At 38.9% G+C, this 15,234-nt stretch overlaps 1 protein-coding gene across 3 annotated transcripts in view; it reads left to right on the top strand.

The window, feature by feature from the left end:
* The window catches only part of LOC111863521, a 171,530-nt gene that overhangs the window by 62,707 nt on the left and 93,589 nt on the right, over window positions 1-15,234 (top strand). For all 3 annotated transcript variants that reach the window (XM_023849892.2, XM_033751095.1, XM_023849891.2), the window contains 2 exons: window positions 4,647-4,832; window positions 8,718-8,828. In XM_023849892.2, coding sequence (XP_023705660.1) covers window positions 4,647-4,832; window positions 8,718-8,828 — 297 coding nt within the window. The remainder of the gene's footprint in view (window positions 1-4,646; window positions 4,833-8,717; window positions 8,829-15,234) is intronic.

Here is a 15,234-nt window from a genome sequence, read left to right as displayed (position 1 = left end):
TATATATATATATACACACACACACACACACACACACACACAATGAATCTTAAATGTATTTAAAACCACATTGTTCTAAAATTGTTTGTGGAGAATGCTGTGCTAGTGTTTTGCACTTCTAATGTTTGATGTCTAGCCATTGCTATACATTGACCGCAAGATGGACAGATATACCAGGGCCATTTCTGAACAATGACTCACTAAACATGTTCTCGCCACAACAGACACAAACACAGCAATAGAAGAACTGCATTTTCTGTGTAGTCCATGCCAATATATTAAAAGAAAGGGACAAGGTTAGAGCTTAGTTCTGTACGGGAGTCTGTAAAGAGAGGACTTGAGTGTGTGGAGCTGAAGAATCCCCACTGTTAGAAGTCGTTGCCAGGGAACATTCTGTATATCCAAGTTACACATAAGTAGAAACCAGCCGCTAATTATAATCAAGTACTTATAATAACTTGTTCCATATCCTATGGTGTCTCACCTGTACTGGATTTACGGAAGGTAAATAAATTCAGTTCAATTCAATTCAACACACAATAGCTCAAGAACAGCTTACCTTAGATGAATCACTACAATATAAGATGTATATACATAGAACAAAAACATTAAGACACACAACAAAACACCAGTAAATAATGACCTATATACATTTATAGCAAATCTACAAGGCATAACCGCCTGCATACCACTCTATGTCGGCTATGCAGCAGACTTCCTTGTCTGATTAGCTGCAACAAATCTGCATATCCCTACATACCCAACATATGCATAAGTACAAAACCAACTAAATTATTATCACATACCAGCAGACTATTTTGCACCCCATGATATATATAAACATGTTACCGGTTTTTAGATATACCACTTCAGTAGGCACCTACATCAACAAGTAATTTCANCCCCCCCCCCAGTCACTCAATCACATAGCTTTAATAAAATGTGGTACAGTGTACAGATAGACCTATTCAGAACTCCAGCTGTTCACTTCTTTTATTTAATTGTAACATCCAACACATGTACAAACCATGTGCTTACTCATGACCAGTTCCTTTATTAATGACACACTCTAACAGTAAATAATAGATCCATTTTAACTTAACAATTCCGTGATGTTACGCCTCATGTATTTGTGAATTACTATCTCATGATGAACTTTCATGATTGAAACATGTAGGGGATAGTACAAAAAAAAAACTGAATATTAACATTTCAGTAATATTTACTTTTAGTAATTAGTTGTGTCAACAGACACCAGAATACCTTAATTCTGTTACATGCTACAGGAAGCATAAAATAGCTGTAACACACAGATGGTGGATTATCAACTAGTATTCAGATTATGAGAAACATTGTGGTGCTAATATCCCATCATATCATGTTCCAGGAAAGCTGATTCAGCATAAGGACTTCTGTCTCTCTCTCTCTCTCTTTATATCTACAGGTTTAGAATAGTTTCAAAGATTCAGCAACATAAAATTATCACAAAATTAGTCCTTTTGAAAAACATAACTTTCAAGAGTCCTAAATATAGTCTTCAGGCTTCACCAGAGTTGATCTTTAAGTCTTAGGTAAACTGTGGGAATCCCATAACTGAAACTGTATGACCAAGACCTACAGATAGCCACCTGAAATGAAGAAGTGCACACCTAATCAGATAATGCGTACAGTTTTCAAAGGAAGCATGGAGTACAAAAAGGGACCCAAAAAGAACGTAATTTGTTTCTAGAAGGCTTGTAGTACAGGCTTCCGCTGCTAGGTGGTTGTTTGCAGCACCTTCCTGAATCAGGAAGGCTGGTGTCATCAGAGAAGTTTTTGGTGAATTTTTTTACAAGTGACTTTTTTTTTTCTATTTTTTAATGGCTGATTAACATGAACAGCTTGCTGCTGTGAAATTTTGTTTCCTTTTGGGGAAAACAGCAGCAGAAACGGTTGTTATGCTACAAACAACCTACAATGAAGCCACCATGAGTAAAACACAAATTTAGGAATGGTTCTCCCATTTCAAACATGGTGAAATGTTAACTGATGATCAACCTCAAAGTGGACATCCTTCGACTGCCCAAACTGATGAAAACAATACAAAAATTCGTCAAATCATTCTGAAAAATTGCTGGAATTATTATTTGGAAGTTTTGAAAAGGTTGCATAACAGTTTAAGGGGAAAATGTCCCGATTTGTGGCAAACAGGTGAATGGTTCTTTCATCTGCCTGTCTGTCCACACAGCGCTGAGTGTGCAGCGATTTTTGACCAAAAGTGGCATGACACCCTTGCCTTACCCCCTGTACTCAGCCGATATTTCCCCGCATGACTCTTTTATTTCCTTGGATGAATAGAGATCTCAAGGGAAAACTTTTTGCTGATGTTGAAGATGTAACGAAAAAAAGTGACGGAAGCACTAAAAGGCATCACCAGCGATGAATTTAAAGAATGTTTTCAGCAATGAAAAAAACGTTTGGACAAGTGCATTGACTCAAATGGAGAGTTCTTTGAAGGGGATTAAAGTTTTATTGTGTAAAAATAAATGCATATTTTTTTATAAACAAATTCTGTTTCTTTTGGTGCCCCCCCCCCTTTTGTACATTCATTCATAAAATAAAGAATAACAGGTTTAATTATACAGAATAGACAAGGACAGTACAAACCGACTACAGACTTTCTACCATCCTAATAAAGCACTTCCTACTCTGTCAAAATCTACAAACCCATAGGTGTGTCTGTACATCAAAATTCATTATCCGGGTAAACACACAGCAGTGTACATATCAGAAATGAACACCCAGATAACTTTCTTCTTGCTATCATGTATTTCTACACATGACAGCACAAAGTATTTACACAGGCTTCATTGATTACTAACTAGTCATAAGTTGACATGAGTTAATTTCTCAACCCACAAATTTGCAACTCTTGCCAGTGCAAACATATAAGCATCAGGAATTCCAGAAACTCATCTAACCCAAATCCTTATCATTTCAGATTCCTTCTCCAAAAGAATATAATGTATCCACATTTAATTAGATGTTTAATGTATATAATGTGTTAGTTGCTAGACACAGGATTTTGATTCCTAATTCTGTTTACTGAAGGCTCATAACAAATAACTACACATAATAACAATTTCATGGATATACACATTACAAATCACTGTACCCGAGCACATATAAAGTCTTCTGTGTCTTCAACAGTCATTGCTAAGTGACGGTTTCCAATAATGTAGATTCTTCAGCTTTCCCTTCGCATGTCCATGCTGGATGATTATTGACTCAAACTGACTCATGTTACTGGCTCGTGACTCTCTCGCAACTCCTCATGGCCACAACTGACCCAGTTTCCTCAATTATATAGCTATATAGCCTCGGCACAAATTGCATAGGAAACGTCATTTCCAATAGTTCTTCTGTTGTCATTGTGGGTCATTGCCTGACTAGCCATGACTCACTTGTTAATGAAGCTCTTACACACAACAATGTTCAAGTGGTCATGTCACAGTACTGTGGCATGCAGACCTGTTGCCAGTAAATCTGTAAACAACAGCCATTGCTGTGCAACAGACACCTAAACGAACACATGTTCGTATGCAACGGTCAGGGTATTGTTGGATTATAGCAATGGTGTTCTCTGTATGGTCTGTACCAAGATGTTATAAGCATGACAGTTTGAAGCAACAAGTCAGTTGTTGTTTGGAGTTGTCAGCAGTTCACTTGAGTGAAATTACATGAAGCAGCTGGTTGGTGAGTAAGAGAGTTCAGCTGTCAATTGTCAGTTGAAAGTCAGCCTGTGAAGAGAAGACGGGGAGGTTGGTGTGAAATGGCCGCCAGCCTGGGACCCAGTTAGTTGAGTTGTCAGTAGACAAGAGTTCAGCACAGTTGGCTGTTACCAGAGGTCCAGAATCTTTTTCAATAGAAGCTGTTGCCAGGAAACGGATATTGGAGACTGTAGTAGACTGAGGACACTAGTCTGTATGTGTCAGTGATTTGTGAAGTTCCAGGTGGGTGGTGTACACAAGTGGTCAATTCACCAATCCATACCCCATCTGTAGGCACACACCTCTGAATCATGAGAGCACTCTAAATAAAAAATATGAGAGAAAGAATTTTGAACAACTCTTGATGAATGTTCATTTCAAGTTATCAAGTCATGACACAGCTTACACTAGTCTTGTGCCTGTAGCATGTATAGGACCATATTTATGTGGAACCTCTAACGGCATGGTGATCAGTGGACCCTTCCTTCAGCTCCCTTATGCTGCTGGAACAATCTCCGTCCTAAGATTCTCTCCATCTGAGTCTCAAGAACGAGTTTCTTTCTCACAGTTGAATTTCCTTTCCATCCCACCATCCATCTCCCTTTGTTAGGAGAATTCTGAGCCTGCATTTAAATCCTTTCTTGGACACGCTCTCTCGGTTGGACTCCTCAGTCATGTAGAGGCAGACAAGGAGTTACATAGAATGCCAACATAAAATGTTGCAATGTAACAGTCTCACCATTGGTATTATTGCTTCATACTTTCTCTGTCACAATTCTCTCTACCATTTTGAAATCTCACCTTATCCATGAACACTCAGGTGGAACACAGCCTTTAACATTCTCAGTAGCTGGGGTAAGATGAGTAAAATTAATTTGATGTTTTATGATGTTTTAGGTGAGTCTAGATGCAACTTCAAGTCTGTTCCTAACTCATATCCACGTTATCTTGACATTGTTCTCTCTCTCGTAAGTGATGAAGTGGACTGTGAGAGACGATGCTATGAATATTCTGACTTCATCTGCCGATCATTTTCATATTACCCAAGTGGAAGTCAGTGTTTTATCAGTGGTGATGATAGAGGTCAGTGTTTCTATTTTTTAATATAGATCTGTGTAGCACACTTATTTAGTGAGAGTTGTTGTCTGCGTTAAAATGATAATGCGCCGAGAATGAAATGATGTTAGAATTTTGATTGGTTGTTTCATAATGAAAGTTAGTCAGGAAGACTGGAGCCTAGGTCAGGATTGAATGAAGAATCTCCCATGTGTGAGTGAGGTAGAAGAGGTGTTACAGTTCAAATTATGATGGAATTAATGGCAGTTACAACATGTATTTGAATTTTACTGACATTCTGTCACCTCATATTTTATTGCTTTTTGGAAAACAACATTTTAAATCTGTTAATTGATGTTGTATATGCTGTATGTGTGATTATTACATGTCCATATCCTCCAAAATGTTGTCTAATATTATTCGTCACTATTTATCCTTTACACTTCCAATGAATATGTATATAGGAGGGATGGGCCATAATATTCTGGCCCTTGCACCATGACCTTCAATGATCTATTGTGCTTCTCCTTTTGACTAAACCTTTATTAATCCTACACTTTGAATGAAATATAGTGCTTTGTTTATGGAGGCATCATAGTAGTCACTTGGTTCCAGATGAGATGCTGCAAGCTGGTTCAGATCCTATGAAAGGCTCTTCAGATCCCGTTCTTGCCAGCTGATCTGTGGTTTCATTCCCTGCAGTAGTATGCAACTGAGATGCCGCAAGCTGGTTCAGATCCTGTTCTTGCCAGCTGATCTGCGGTTTCATTCCCTGCAATACTCTCCTACTGAGATGCTCTCAAGCTGGTTCAGGTCCTCTGAATGGCTGTTCAGATCCTGTTCTTGCCAGCTGATCTGTGGTTTCAGTCCCTGCAATACTCTCCTACTGAGATGCTCTCAAGCTGGTTCAGGTCCTGTGAACGACTGTTCAGATCTTGTTCTTGCCAGCTGATCTGTGGTTTCATTCCCACCAATACTCTCCTAATGAGATGCCGCAAGCTGGTTCAGGTCCTATGAACAGATGTTCAGATCTCATTCTTGCCAGCTTATCTGCGGTTTCATTCCCAGCAATACTCTCCTACTGAGATGCTGCAAGCTGGCTCAGGTCCTATGAACAGGTGTTCAGATCCCGTTCTTGCCAGCCGATCTGTGGTTTCATTCCCAGCAATACTCTCCTACTGAGATGCTGCAAGCTGGTTCAGATCCCGTTCTTGCCAACTGATCTACGGTTTCATTACCAACAATACCCTCATGGCCTGGCACCCATAGCAGTTGAACTCTGTTATGTCTGGCCAGTTGTGTGAGGGATTGGTGGCAGTCCCAGACAAGTATTGAGGTGATCAGGTGGTTGCCAAGTGCTTTACTTGCAGCTTGACTGTCTGATAGAATATAGATTTTTTGTTTCTATAGTTCCTATCTAGATTCTCAACTGCACATACCTTAATGTCATATGCTTCTGCTTGGAATACTGTCGTGTACTGCCTAAGGATAAAACTAAGTTTCTGCCTTGTACCATGGCAGTATACCCCAGCTCCAGTGCCTTCATTTATCTTGGAGCCATCTGTGTACCATATTATAATCCCCCCCCCTTTCTGTTAGGCTGAAACCCTTCATTCCATCCACTTCTGTCAGGGAATCTGACTGTGAAAGGTTTATAATAGACATGTCTCTGTATCATTTATGAGACCCCCATCTGTAGGATGGCTTCTTTCTTCTTTGTCCTGAGTCATGAGTACATGTCCAAAACCTTTGGATTTGGGTTTCTGTGTTGGAGATGTTCTCATTGCTCCTGTGATTCCCAAGAAGGCCATCCTTTGCAATTTGCTAAGTTCTGCCTGGCTTGTTCTGAATTCAACTCTGGGCCACCATACATTGGCAGCATAGGTAACTGTGGGTCTTACAACTGCAGTGTGTATCCAGTATATCACCTTTGGTTTCAGTTCCCAAGTTTTCCCACCTGTGCCTAAGCATGTCAAAAATACCTTTTAGGCCTTGCTGATAACCTTATCAAGCTGCTTTTTCCATGTCAGTCCCTTGTCTAATGTTACTCAAAGGTACTTGACTTCACTGGATAGCTGGATTCTTTTACTGAAGAAGGTTGGCTTATTGAGCCCCTTTATGTTCCTGTTCCTAGAAAAAGGTATAACTGCAGTCTTATTTGGGTTGTTAGACAACTTTATTCTTTTACACCACTGCACAGGGCTGTTTGTAAGGCCTCTGACACAGTCTGAAGAAATTTCCCATTCATAAGGACTGCTGTATACTTACCATTACTGTTGAGTTCCCAAAGATCATCATCCATGAGCAGGCTCCACGGCAGAGGTGAAAACACCTCCCTGTGGACACCCTTTCCCCCAGCCAAAGACGCTCCCAGGGTCCCTCCCAGCAATGTAGCAGTTATGTTCCTGATTTCCAGCATAACACAGATCCATCTGCATATTGTAGTCTCAATGCCCTGCTTTTAAGCGGCCTGTTTTGTTATATCAAATGAAGTTCCATCAAAAGCTCCCTCTATGTCAAGGAATGCTCCTAGGGCAATATCCTTCTGCTCAGTAGCACTTTCTGTGTGTTACCACATTGTGAAGTGCAATTTCATTAGATATACCTATTTGGTAAGCATGATGGTTTCGGTGAAGAGGATGAATTGTCAGTACACTGTCCCTAATGTGCCTATCCACTAGTTTCTACATTGCTTTGAATAGAAAGATAACGGGCTGATAGGACGATAAGCCTTGGCCTTGGTGTAATCAAGTTTCCTGGGTAGAGTTTAAAGGATTCTGATGATGGTGTATGCTGTATAGAACTATAAGGTTTATTTTGGACTCTATCCATCGTCTGGTATATATAAGACAAAAAACCACAACGTTTCAGAGACTGGATGTGTCTCCATCCCAACTGAGTAGGTCTATCTTGCCCCATCCACCTGAGGACGGAGACAGATCCGGTCTCCGAAACGTTGTGGTTTTCTGTCTTATATATACCAGACGATGGATAGAGTCCAAAATAAGCCTTATAGTTCTATAGAGTTTCCTGGGCTTTGCAATAAATGTCTCTTTGACCTGCTTCCAGGCCATAAGTATAAATGCATATGCCATGCAGGCTCTAAATATGCAGCACAGGTGTGGGACTAAGTTTTCCATCTCTTGCTACAGAAGCACCGGTACAATTCCATATGTTCCTGCATATTTAAATGGTTTGAAGGTACCTCATGCCCATCTAATTTTTGATTGATTGATCACATATTTGGCCAGGTTCCAATCTCCCCTGTTCGTTATGCTTCTGCATGTGCCCAAGTTCAGCTGACCCTGTCCATCATCAGATCCTCAATCAGTTTGGAATCAGGAAAGTAAATTCTGAATAACTCTTTCTGTGTCCCTTTCCCAGTTTGATTATGCTGACCATCAAGTAGCTTAATAGTGCTAACCTTGTTGGTCGCCTGTTTTGCCATGATCCTTATAAGTCTGGCATTGCCCGGTACATCATTGATCTCCTGGCAATACCACCTCCATGAGGATCATTTGGCTTTCTTTTTTTCTTTGTTGCAACTGGTGGGGTTCTCCTATAGGTGTCCCACTGTCCAGTTTTCTCTATCCGGGCTAAATCTGGGATGTTTCCAAAAGTGAACTGTTATTCACAAGCATCCTGCATGTGGTATATTATAGCCTATGCAGATAACAAAGCATTCCAAGACAATCAAATAAAAGTTAAGGTTAGACAGCACACAAACATTATGTATTTTCATGCCTATCCTTTTATAAATTTTGACAGTAACTTCTGGTGTTCTTAATTTTATATTAATGTGCCTTATATTTTGTTCTTCAAAGCAGATATAAAACATTTGCCTTTTTTCCTTGCCTTACAAACTTAATTCATCAAAGGAAATTGCATTCATGCCTTCTCTGTTGTTTGCAGGATCTGCAGGTAATGAAGCACTGATGTCTCGGCCAGGCACCAACTACTATGAGCGCAGCTGCCTTGTTGCAGGTGGCCCAGGACCTGGAACAAGTCCAAGCAACCCGCAAGGTACACTGTCCAGCCATATGGATACAGTGCCCACCTGAAGCAGTAGTTCAGCATGCAGCATAGCGACTTTCTGTGGGCTGCAGTAAAATGTTCTTTTGTAGTTATATATCCTAGTAAAGTACTTTTGTCTTTCACATTAATGAAGCACACAAGACTGCCTCCTCTATTCACTTCAATCATAATTTGTAACTGGTAACCTCCATCATCATGGTCAAAGAATGAGCCAAGCTTCCTGCCAAAGATAGATGAAAATGGAGGTCTAAAATGTTCTCTAAGTCAGTTGATTTTTAAGAGACTACACAGCGTTATATCGCACAAGATAGAACTCTTCCTAAACTCTTCTGTTAGGATTCTGCTTTCTTATAAGACTTTTGGATCTGTCTGGTCATTCACTGCTAAAATTTAGATTTGTCAGGAATAGGTAAAAATTCCCGATTTGTGACAAACCATATTTCATAATCTGTCAGAAAATTTTGTAGGTTAACATTAAATATATAATATTTCTTTTCTGTTTCTTACAGGAAACATAAGGTAGTTCAATATTCTTCTGTTAAAATTACTGGGATTTTGGACTTTGTCCATCATCTTGTATTCTAAAAACTAGAAAACACAACATTTCTGGAACTTGATCTTCTTCTGTCCTGAGGTAAGGGCAGAGACATCTGCTGTGTTGAGACCCAACAGAGTAGGTGTCTCCGCCCCCTTCACCTGAGGATGGAAACAGAGTCAGTTTCTGAAATGTGTTTTCTAGTTTCTGGAATACAGGACAATGAACAAAGTCCAAAAGCCTGGTAATTATGAGTATTATACATCGTGTCAGAATCTCCTTCTCTTGTTTTCATTTTTCATGGAACTGCAAAACTAATATATTGTTATTTGAGATCTGAGATACCAATGTAAACATCTTGCTTGGCTCTTGAGTCATATCATTCTGCAACTTCAATGTGGTATCTGCAGTATTCCATATTCTACTTTCTGTTTCTGCATTTGAAGTATTTAGTTTGGTTTGGAATAAAAAGATTGTATTTTTTTATCTTCCATAATCCTTTTAACCTCTACATATATTTCAGTTTGGAGTCATATCAACCTTCTTTTGTCTTCCACAAACAGACGCTCAGTAAGTCTTCACACTGGATACAGATCCTGAGATTATTTTATTACTTTTATAAGTAGTTCAAGGTCAAATGTCTGCCAGTATTGTAGTGGTAAGTAGGGTAGTACTATAGTTACTGGAAGATGTACTTCCTAGCCCAGATAAAATTTCAGTGAACTGAAATAATTCTGAAGATAGATTATTGAAGCCACAAAATTATCATTTGTCATTCCCTAAATCATCTCTCCTTCAAATTAACTGAGAAGAAATGATGTGGACCTGTGTTGTCCTTAACCATCCCACATTTTCTGAGATTTTTCGTTTCAGTTCCATCATCTGATACCACTTCCTGCCTGTTTGCCACACTTTGCAGAGCTGGTCAGCTGAAAAGTATTCAGGGTGTTGTAATTTGAACCATGTGATATTCTGCATTAATTGATAGAGTTCAATAAATATACAAAATTTATTGCTCTGGAGTTAATTCTATTCATTCTGGTCTGTCACACAAGTAAAATAAATCATAGAATAATTATTAACACTGCCCAGTGTAATTCAATTTGTACATATTTATTGCCTTTACATGTTTCAGTCAGCTGACCATCTTCAGAAGATCAACATCTTCAGGAAGTACTATTACAAAATTCGTAATACATTAGAAGTTTTTATATAAAAAGTTATTTACAATTATTTGGATTAAAACTTTATTCATGCCTAATATTTAAGATCTTGTGCCCTTGTGTCTCTTCTGTTAAAACAGAATGTTGTGGATGAAAGTTGATTCTTCTTTATTAAACCCTATGTTTCATATGTGTTCTTTTTATCCTGTTTTAAGTTTCACCCTGTTTGCCCAATGCATATCTTGTGACAGCTCTGGAAGGTAATTTTCTGTATGCATGTGTATCTTAATAGTTTGTGTATGGTGGTGGTTATTTTAAATGCTACTTTTAAGTTAACATTCTTAAAAAACTTAGTAATTTTACATATATAAGTTTCCATGTAGGTCAGTGTAACCCATTTTTGTTCAATTTTGGTGTTATTTCCCTGATTATTTTCCTGATATTTCAGTCAATTATGCCAATACAAAATGCCACCCTTCTTCATTCACTCACTCATGGAGCTGAGCCCTTCGTGAGAAGCTGTCAAATCTGCAGCTACTCAAGAATTTCCCAGCATTTTACGGAACCTGAAGGTTCATTACTGTATTCACAAGAGCTCTCCATCTGTCCCTACCCTGAGACAAATCAATCCAATCCATACCATCCCAGCCTATCTCTCTAAGATCCATTTTAATATTGTCCACTCACCTACATCTTGGTCTTCCCAGTGGTCTCCTTTCTTCTGGCTTCCCACCAATATCATATATGAATTCCCCCTCTCCCCCATTCGTGCTACATGCCCTGCCCAACTCATCCAACTTCACTTGATCATTCTAATTACACTTGGAGAAAAGCACAAGTTATGAAGCTCCTCATTTTGCAGTTTTCTCCAACCTCCTGTCACTTCATCTCTCTTTGGTCCAAATATTCTTCTCAAACACCCTCAGTCTATGTTCCTCCCTTAATGTCAGAGACCAAGTTTCACACCCATACAGAACCACTGGCAAAATTGTAGTTTCGTATATTCTAATTTTTATGTTTTTTTTTACAGCAGACAAGAAGACAAAAGGTTCTGAACCGAATGGTAGCAAGCAATACCCAAGTTCAGTCTCCTCTTAATTTCCACCGAAATCAGGTTTTGGTTTCTTATAGTTGTTCCCAAATATATGAAATGTGCCACATTTTCAAAACATCTGTTAGCTATCTTTATGTCATAATTTTGCCCTGCATTTTCGTGACAAGATGGCAACATATACTTAGTTTTCTTTCTGTATAGTTCTAGACCAACCTCCAGACTAGCGTCAATTAAAGTTTGTGTGTTTTCTTTATGGTGTTGTATTTTATGGTTGTTCTTTATGCTACCTATATGATCTTCCAGTAGATTCACATCATCAATATACACCAACAGCTGATGTGTCCCATTTAATTTCAGTTCCACCTAGTTTTCCTGGAACTTCCTAATGGCGTATTCTAATGCAAAGTTGAAAAGCAGTGGCAATAAAGCATCTCCTTGTTTTAGACTATTCTGAATAGAAAAATTATCAGACAAATGTTTACTTATACAGACGTCACCATACATTTTGTTTAAACACATTTCAATTAGCCTTACTAGTTTCATGGGTATCCCATACTCTATCAGAGTATTGTACAATACTATCCTCCTAAATGAATCGTAGACTTTCTTGAAGTCTATGAATAGCTGATGTACTATCTCATTGAGCTCCCATTTTTTCAGCAGTATCTGATGAATGCAAAAGATCTAATAAATAGTTGATCTCTTATGTCAAAACCCACACTGATGATCCCCAATAATTTCATCTATATATGGACTTAACCTTGTGAGAAGAATACTGGATAAATTTCGTATGAAGTTGATAGCAGTGATATCCCATGATAATTACTACAGTCAGTTTTATCACTCTTCTTATGAATTAGTGCAGTAATAGACCCTTCCACTGACCAGGCAACTTTTTTATGGATCTTAGAATGTAATATTTCATCTCCTGCTTGAATAAGTTCTGCTGGAATTTCATCACTACCTGACGATTTATACCTTTTCAAATTTGCAGTAGCAATTTCAACCTCAAAAGGGCTAGGATCAGGTACTAACCCCTCAGCTATATATATTTCTATCTGCCTGACATCACTGACCCTATGTACATTCAATAATTGAGTGAAGTAGTTCTTCCACCTATTCAAAAAGTTGTGGGAATCTGCAAGCAGATCACCATTCTCATCCTTTACTAAGTTACTTCTAGGTTGGTAACACCTCTTGAAGTCATTTATTCCCCTATACAGGTGTCTAATGTTCTTGTTTTTACTGTTAATTGCAAGCTCATTAATTTTGTCTTTCAGATATTCCCTTCTTTTTATTCCTGAAATACCTGCTGGTTTCACATCTTTATTGTTCAGATTATCCCCATTTAACTCACTTGGATCCTGTTACCACTGCAGTTTGGCTTGTTTCCTTTGGTCTAATATTTTTAACCATACCTTGTCAAACCATGGCTTATGCTTCAGTTTGTAATAACCTAGACTCTCTCTGGCAGAAATTATGATATTCTCTCTAATGGTTTCCCAAGCTTTATTAATATCCACCTCAGTGTCTAAGTTTCCAAGGCTGCTAACCTATTTGAGATTTCAACACAATACTGCTCCTTACCCTCTACCTTATTTAATTTCTTGAGATTGAACCTCTCCATATGTACTCTGTGTGTTGTTCGTTTGCGCACTGCCAGTCTTTCCCTAACCCTTGACACCACCAAGTAGTGGTCAGCATCACAATCTGCTGCCCTGAATGATTAGACATCAAGTATACTAAAATGTCATCTCCTATCTATCATATTATGGTCAATTATATTGCATCAGGAAATTCCCATCAGGAAGTGTCCAAGTACATTTATGAATGTTACAGTGTGGGAACATTGTACTTTTGACTCTAAGATTTTTTGTTGTGACAAAATTTACTACTCTGATTCCATTATCATTACTTATGTCATGTAAACTCTCATTCCCAATTGTTGGTTTGAAAATATCTTCCCTACCTACATTCATTACTTACTTACTCATGGAGGTGATCCCTTCTGGAGGAGCTGCCAATTCTGCAGCTATTCAAGAATTTCCCAGCATTTTATGGAACCTGAAGGATCATTATCATGTTCACAAGAGCCCTCCACTGGTCCCTATCCTGAGCCAGATCAATCCAATCCATACCATCCTATTTCTCTAACATCCATTTTAATATTGTCCACCCACCTATGCCTTGGTCTTCCCTGTGGTCTCTTTCTCCCTACCTACATTAGTGGTGAAATCTCGCAACAACAGTTTCATACAGTACTTTGGGAATTTATCAAAGACGTGTTCTAGTTCTTAGTAGAACCTGTCCTTTATATCATCAATTTTATCTCCTCTTGGAGCATGAACATTCAGAATGATGATATCATGCTAGTGACCTCGTAGTATTATGTATGATATCCTGTCACTAATGGACCCTACCCTCTTAGTTGCTGATACGATTCTCTTATGTATGAAAAAACCTGTACCCAATTCATGATTTTCATTCCACTTTCCACAAAAAAAAAAATTATATTCGCCTGCTGATTCAGTGCCACTTCCAGCCCATCTGACCTGTACTCCCACTAAATCTAACCTATATTGAGATTTCTTCCGCCAATGGCCTGAGTGAACCTGCCTTATACACTTCCAACATTCGAAGTACCAAATCTCATATCCATTTTCTTTAGCTTATGAGGGAATGCATCCAGGTCCGAGGCTTCTTATGGTCTTTCGTAACAAGCTTATTTTTTACAGCGAGCAGTTATTAGCCCCACGCCCAACCCCCAAGCTGGAGGACCACCCCTTGTCTGCTGCCCACAATTGCTTATTCAGTATATTCACAGCTACTTCTTATATCCATTATTTAGTGCTATGTTTATTATAGAGTTCAGTTCCTTCCTTTTATTACTTCTGTTGAGGGGCAACATAAGGGGTCTGTGTATCCAGTTTTTGTACGCCGCAAATTTGTATTCTTTCGGATGGCATGAGATGTTATTTATCATAATGTCTGTCGCTGTAGGTTTTCTGAAAATTTCCACTTCTAATTGTCCTTATTTGGGGGCACACAGTAGTGTAGTTGGTTGAGACACTATGCTACATGGCTTCAAGTCCTGATGAGGTGGATTTTTTTTTAATTGACCCAATCCTTCCAGCCACACTATGGCCTTCAGGTCGACTCAGTCTCTAACAGACATGAGTACCAGGAATCTTCATGGGAGGTAAAGGGCGGCCGGCACATAAGGCTGACAACCTTACCACCATCCGTGAGCTGACTGTATAGATAAAATGTGGGAGCCTCGACGTCTCACAACCCTAATGGCCTTCACGGCCTGTTACAGGGATAGCTTTACAGTTTTTTTTAATTATTCTCATTTATTAACTAAGTTCGAATCTAGGTAAGCAATTTGGTTATCCATTTCTTCATGTATTGTGAAGTGTGGATGTCTATGTTGTGCATTACATTGTTCAAGTATGGTCTTGGTTGTAAGATTTGAGGCTTTCACGGCGGTGACTATGAAGAAAGCAGTCTTCTGGGATTTGGCACCGTGTATATGTGGTGTTAACCGACGTTTCGGAGGAACGTATCGCCTCCATCTTCAGGGTAGAAGAAAAAATATAAGAAATCTGCAAGCAAAGAGACCGTGAGAACCGGTAAAAGCAG

Source organism: Cryptotermes secundus, unplaced genomic scaffold (genome assembly GCF_002891405.2).
Source record: "Cryptotermes secundus unplaced genomic scaffold, Csec_1.0 scaffold89, whole genome shotgun sequence".
Classification (NCBI taxonomy): domain Eukaryota; kingdom Metazoa; phylum Arthropoda; class Insecta; order Blattodea; family Kalotermitidae; genus Cryptotermes; species Cryptotermes secundus.
The sequence above is the reverse complement of the archived record's forward strand: the minus strand, read 5'-3'. Positions and strand labels throughout refer to the sequence as shown.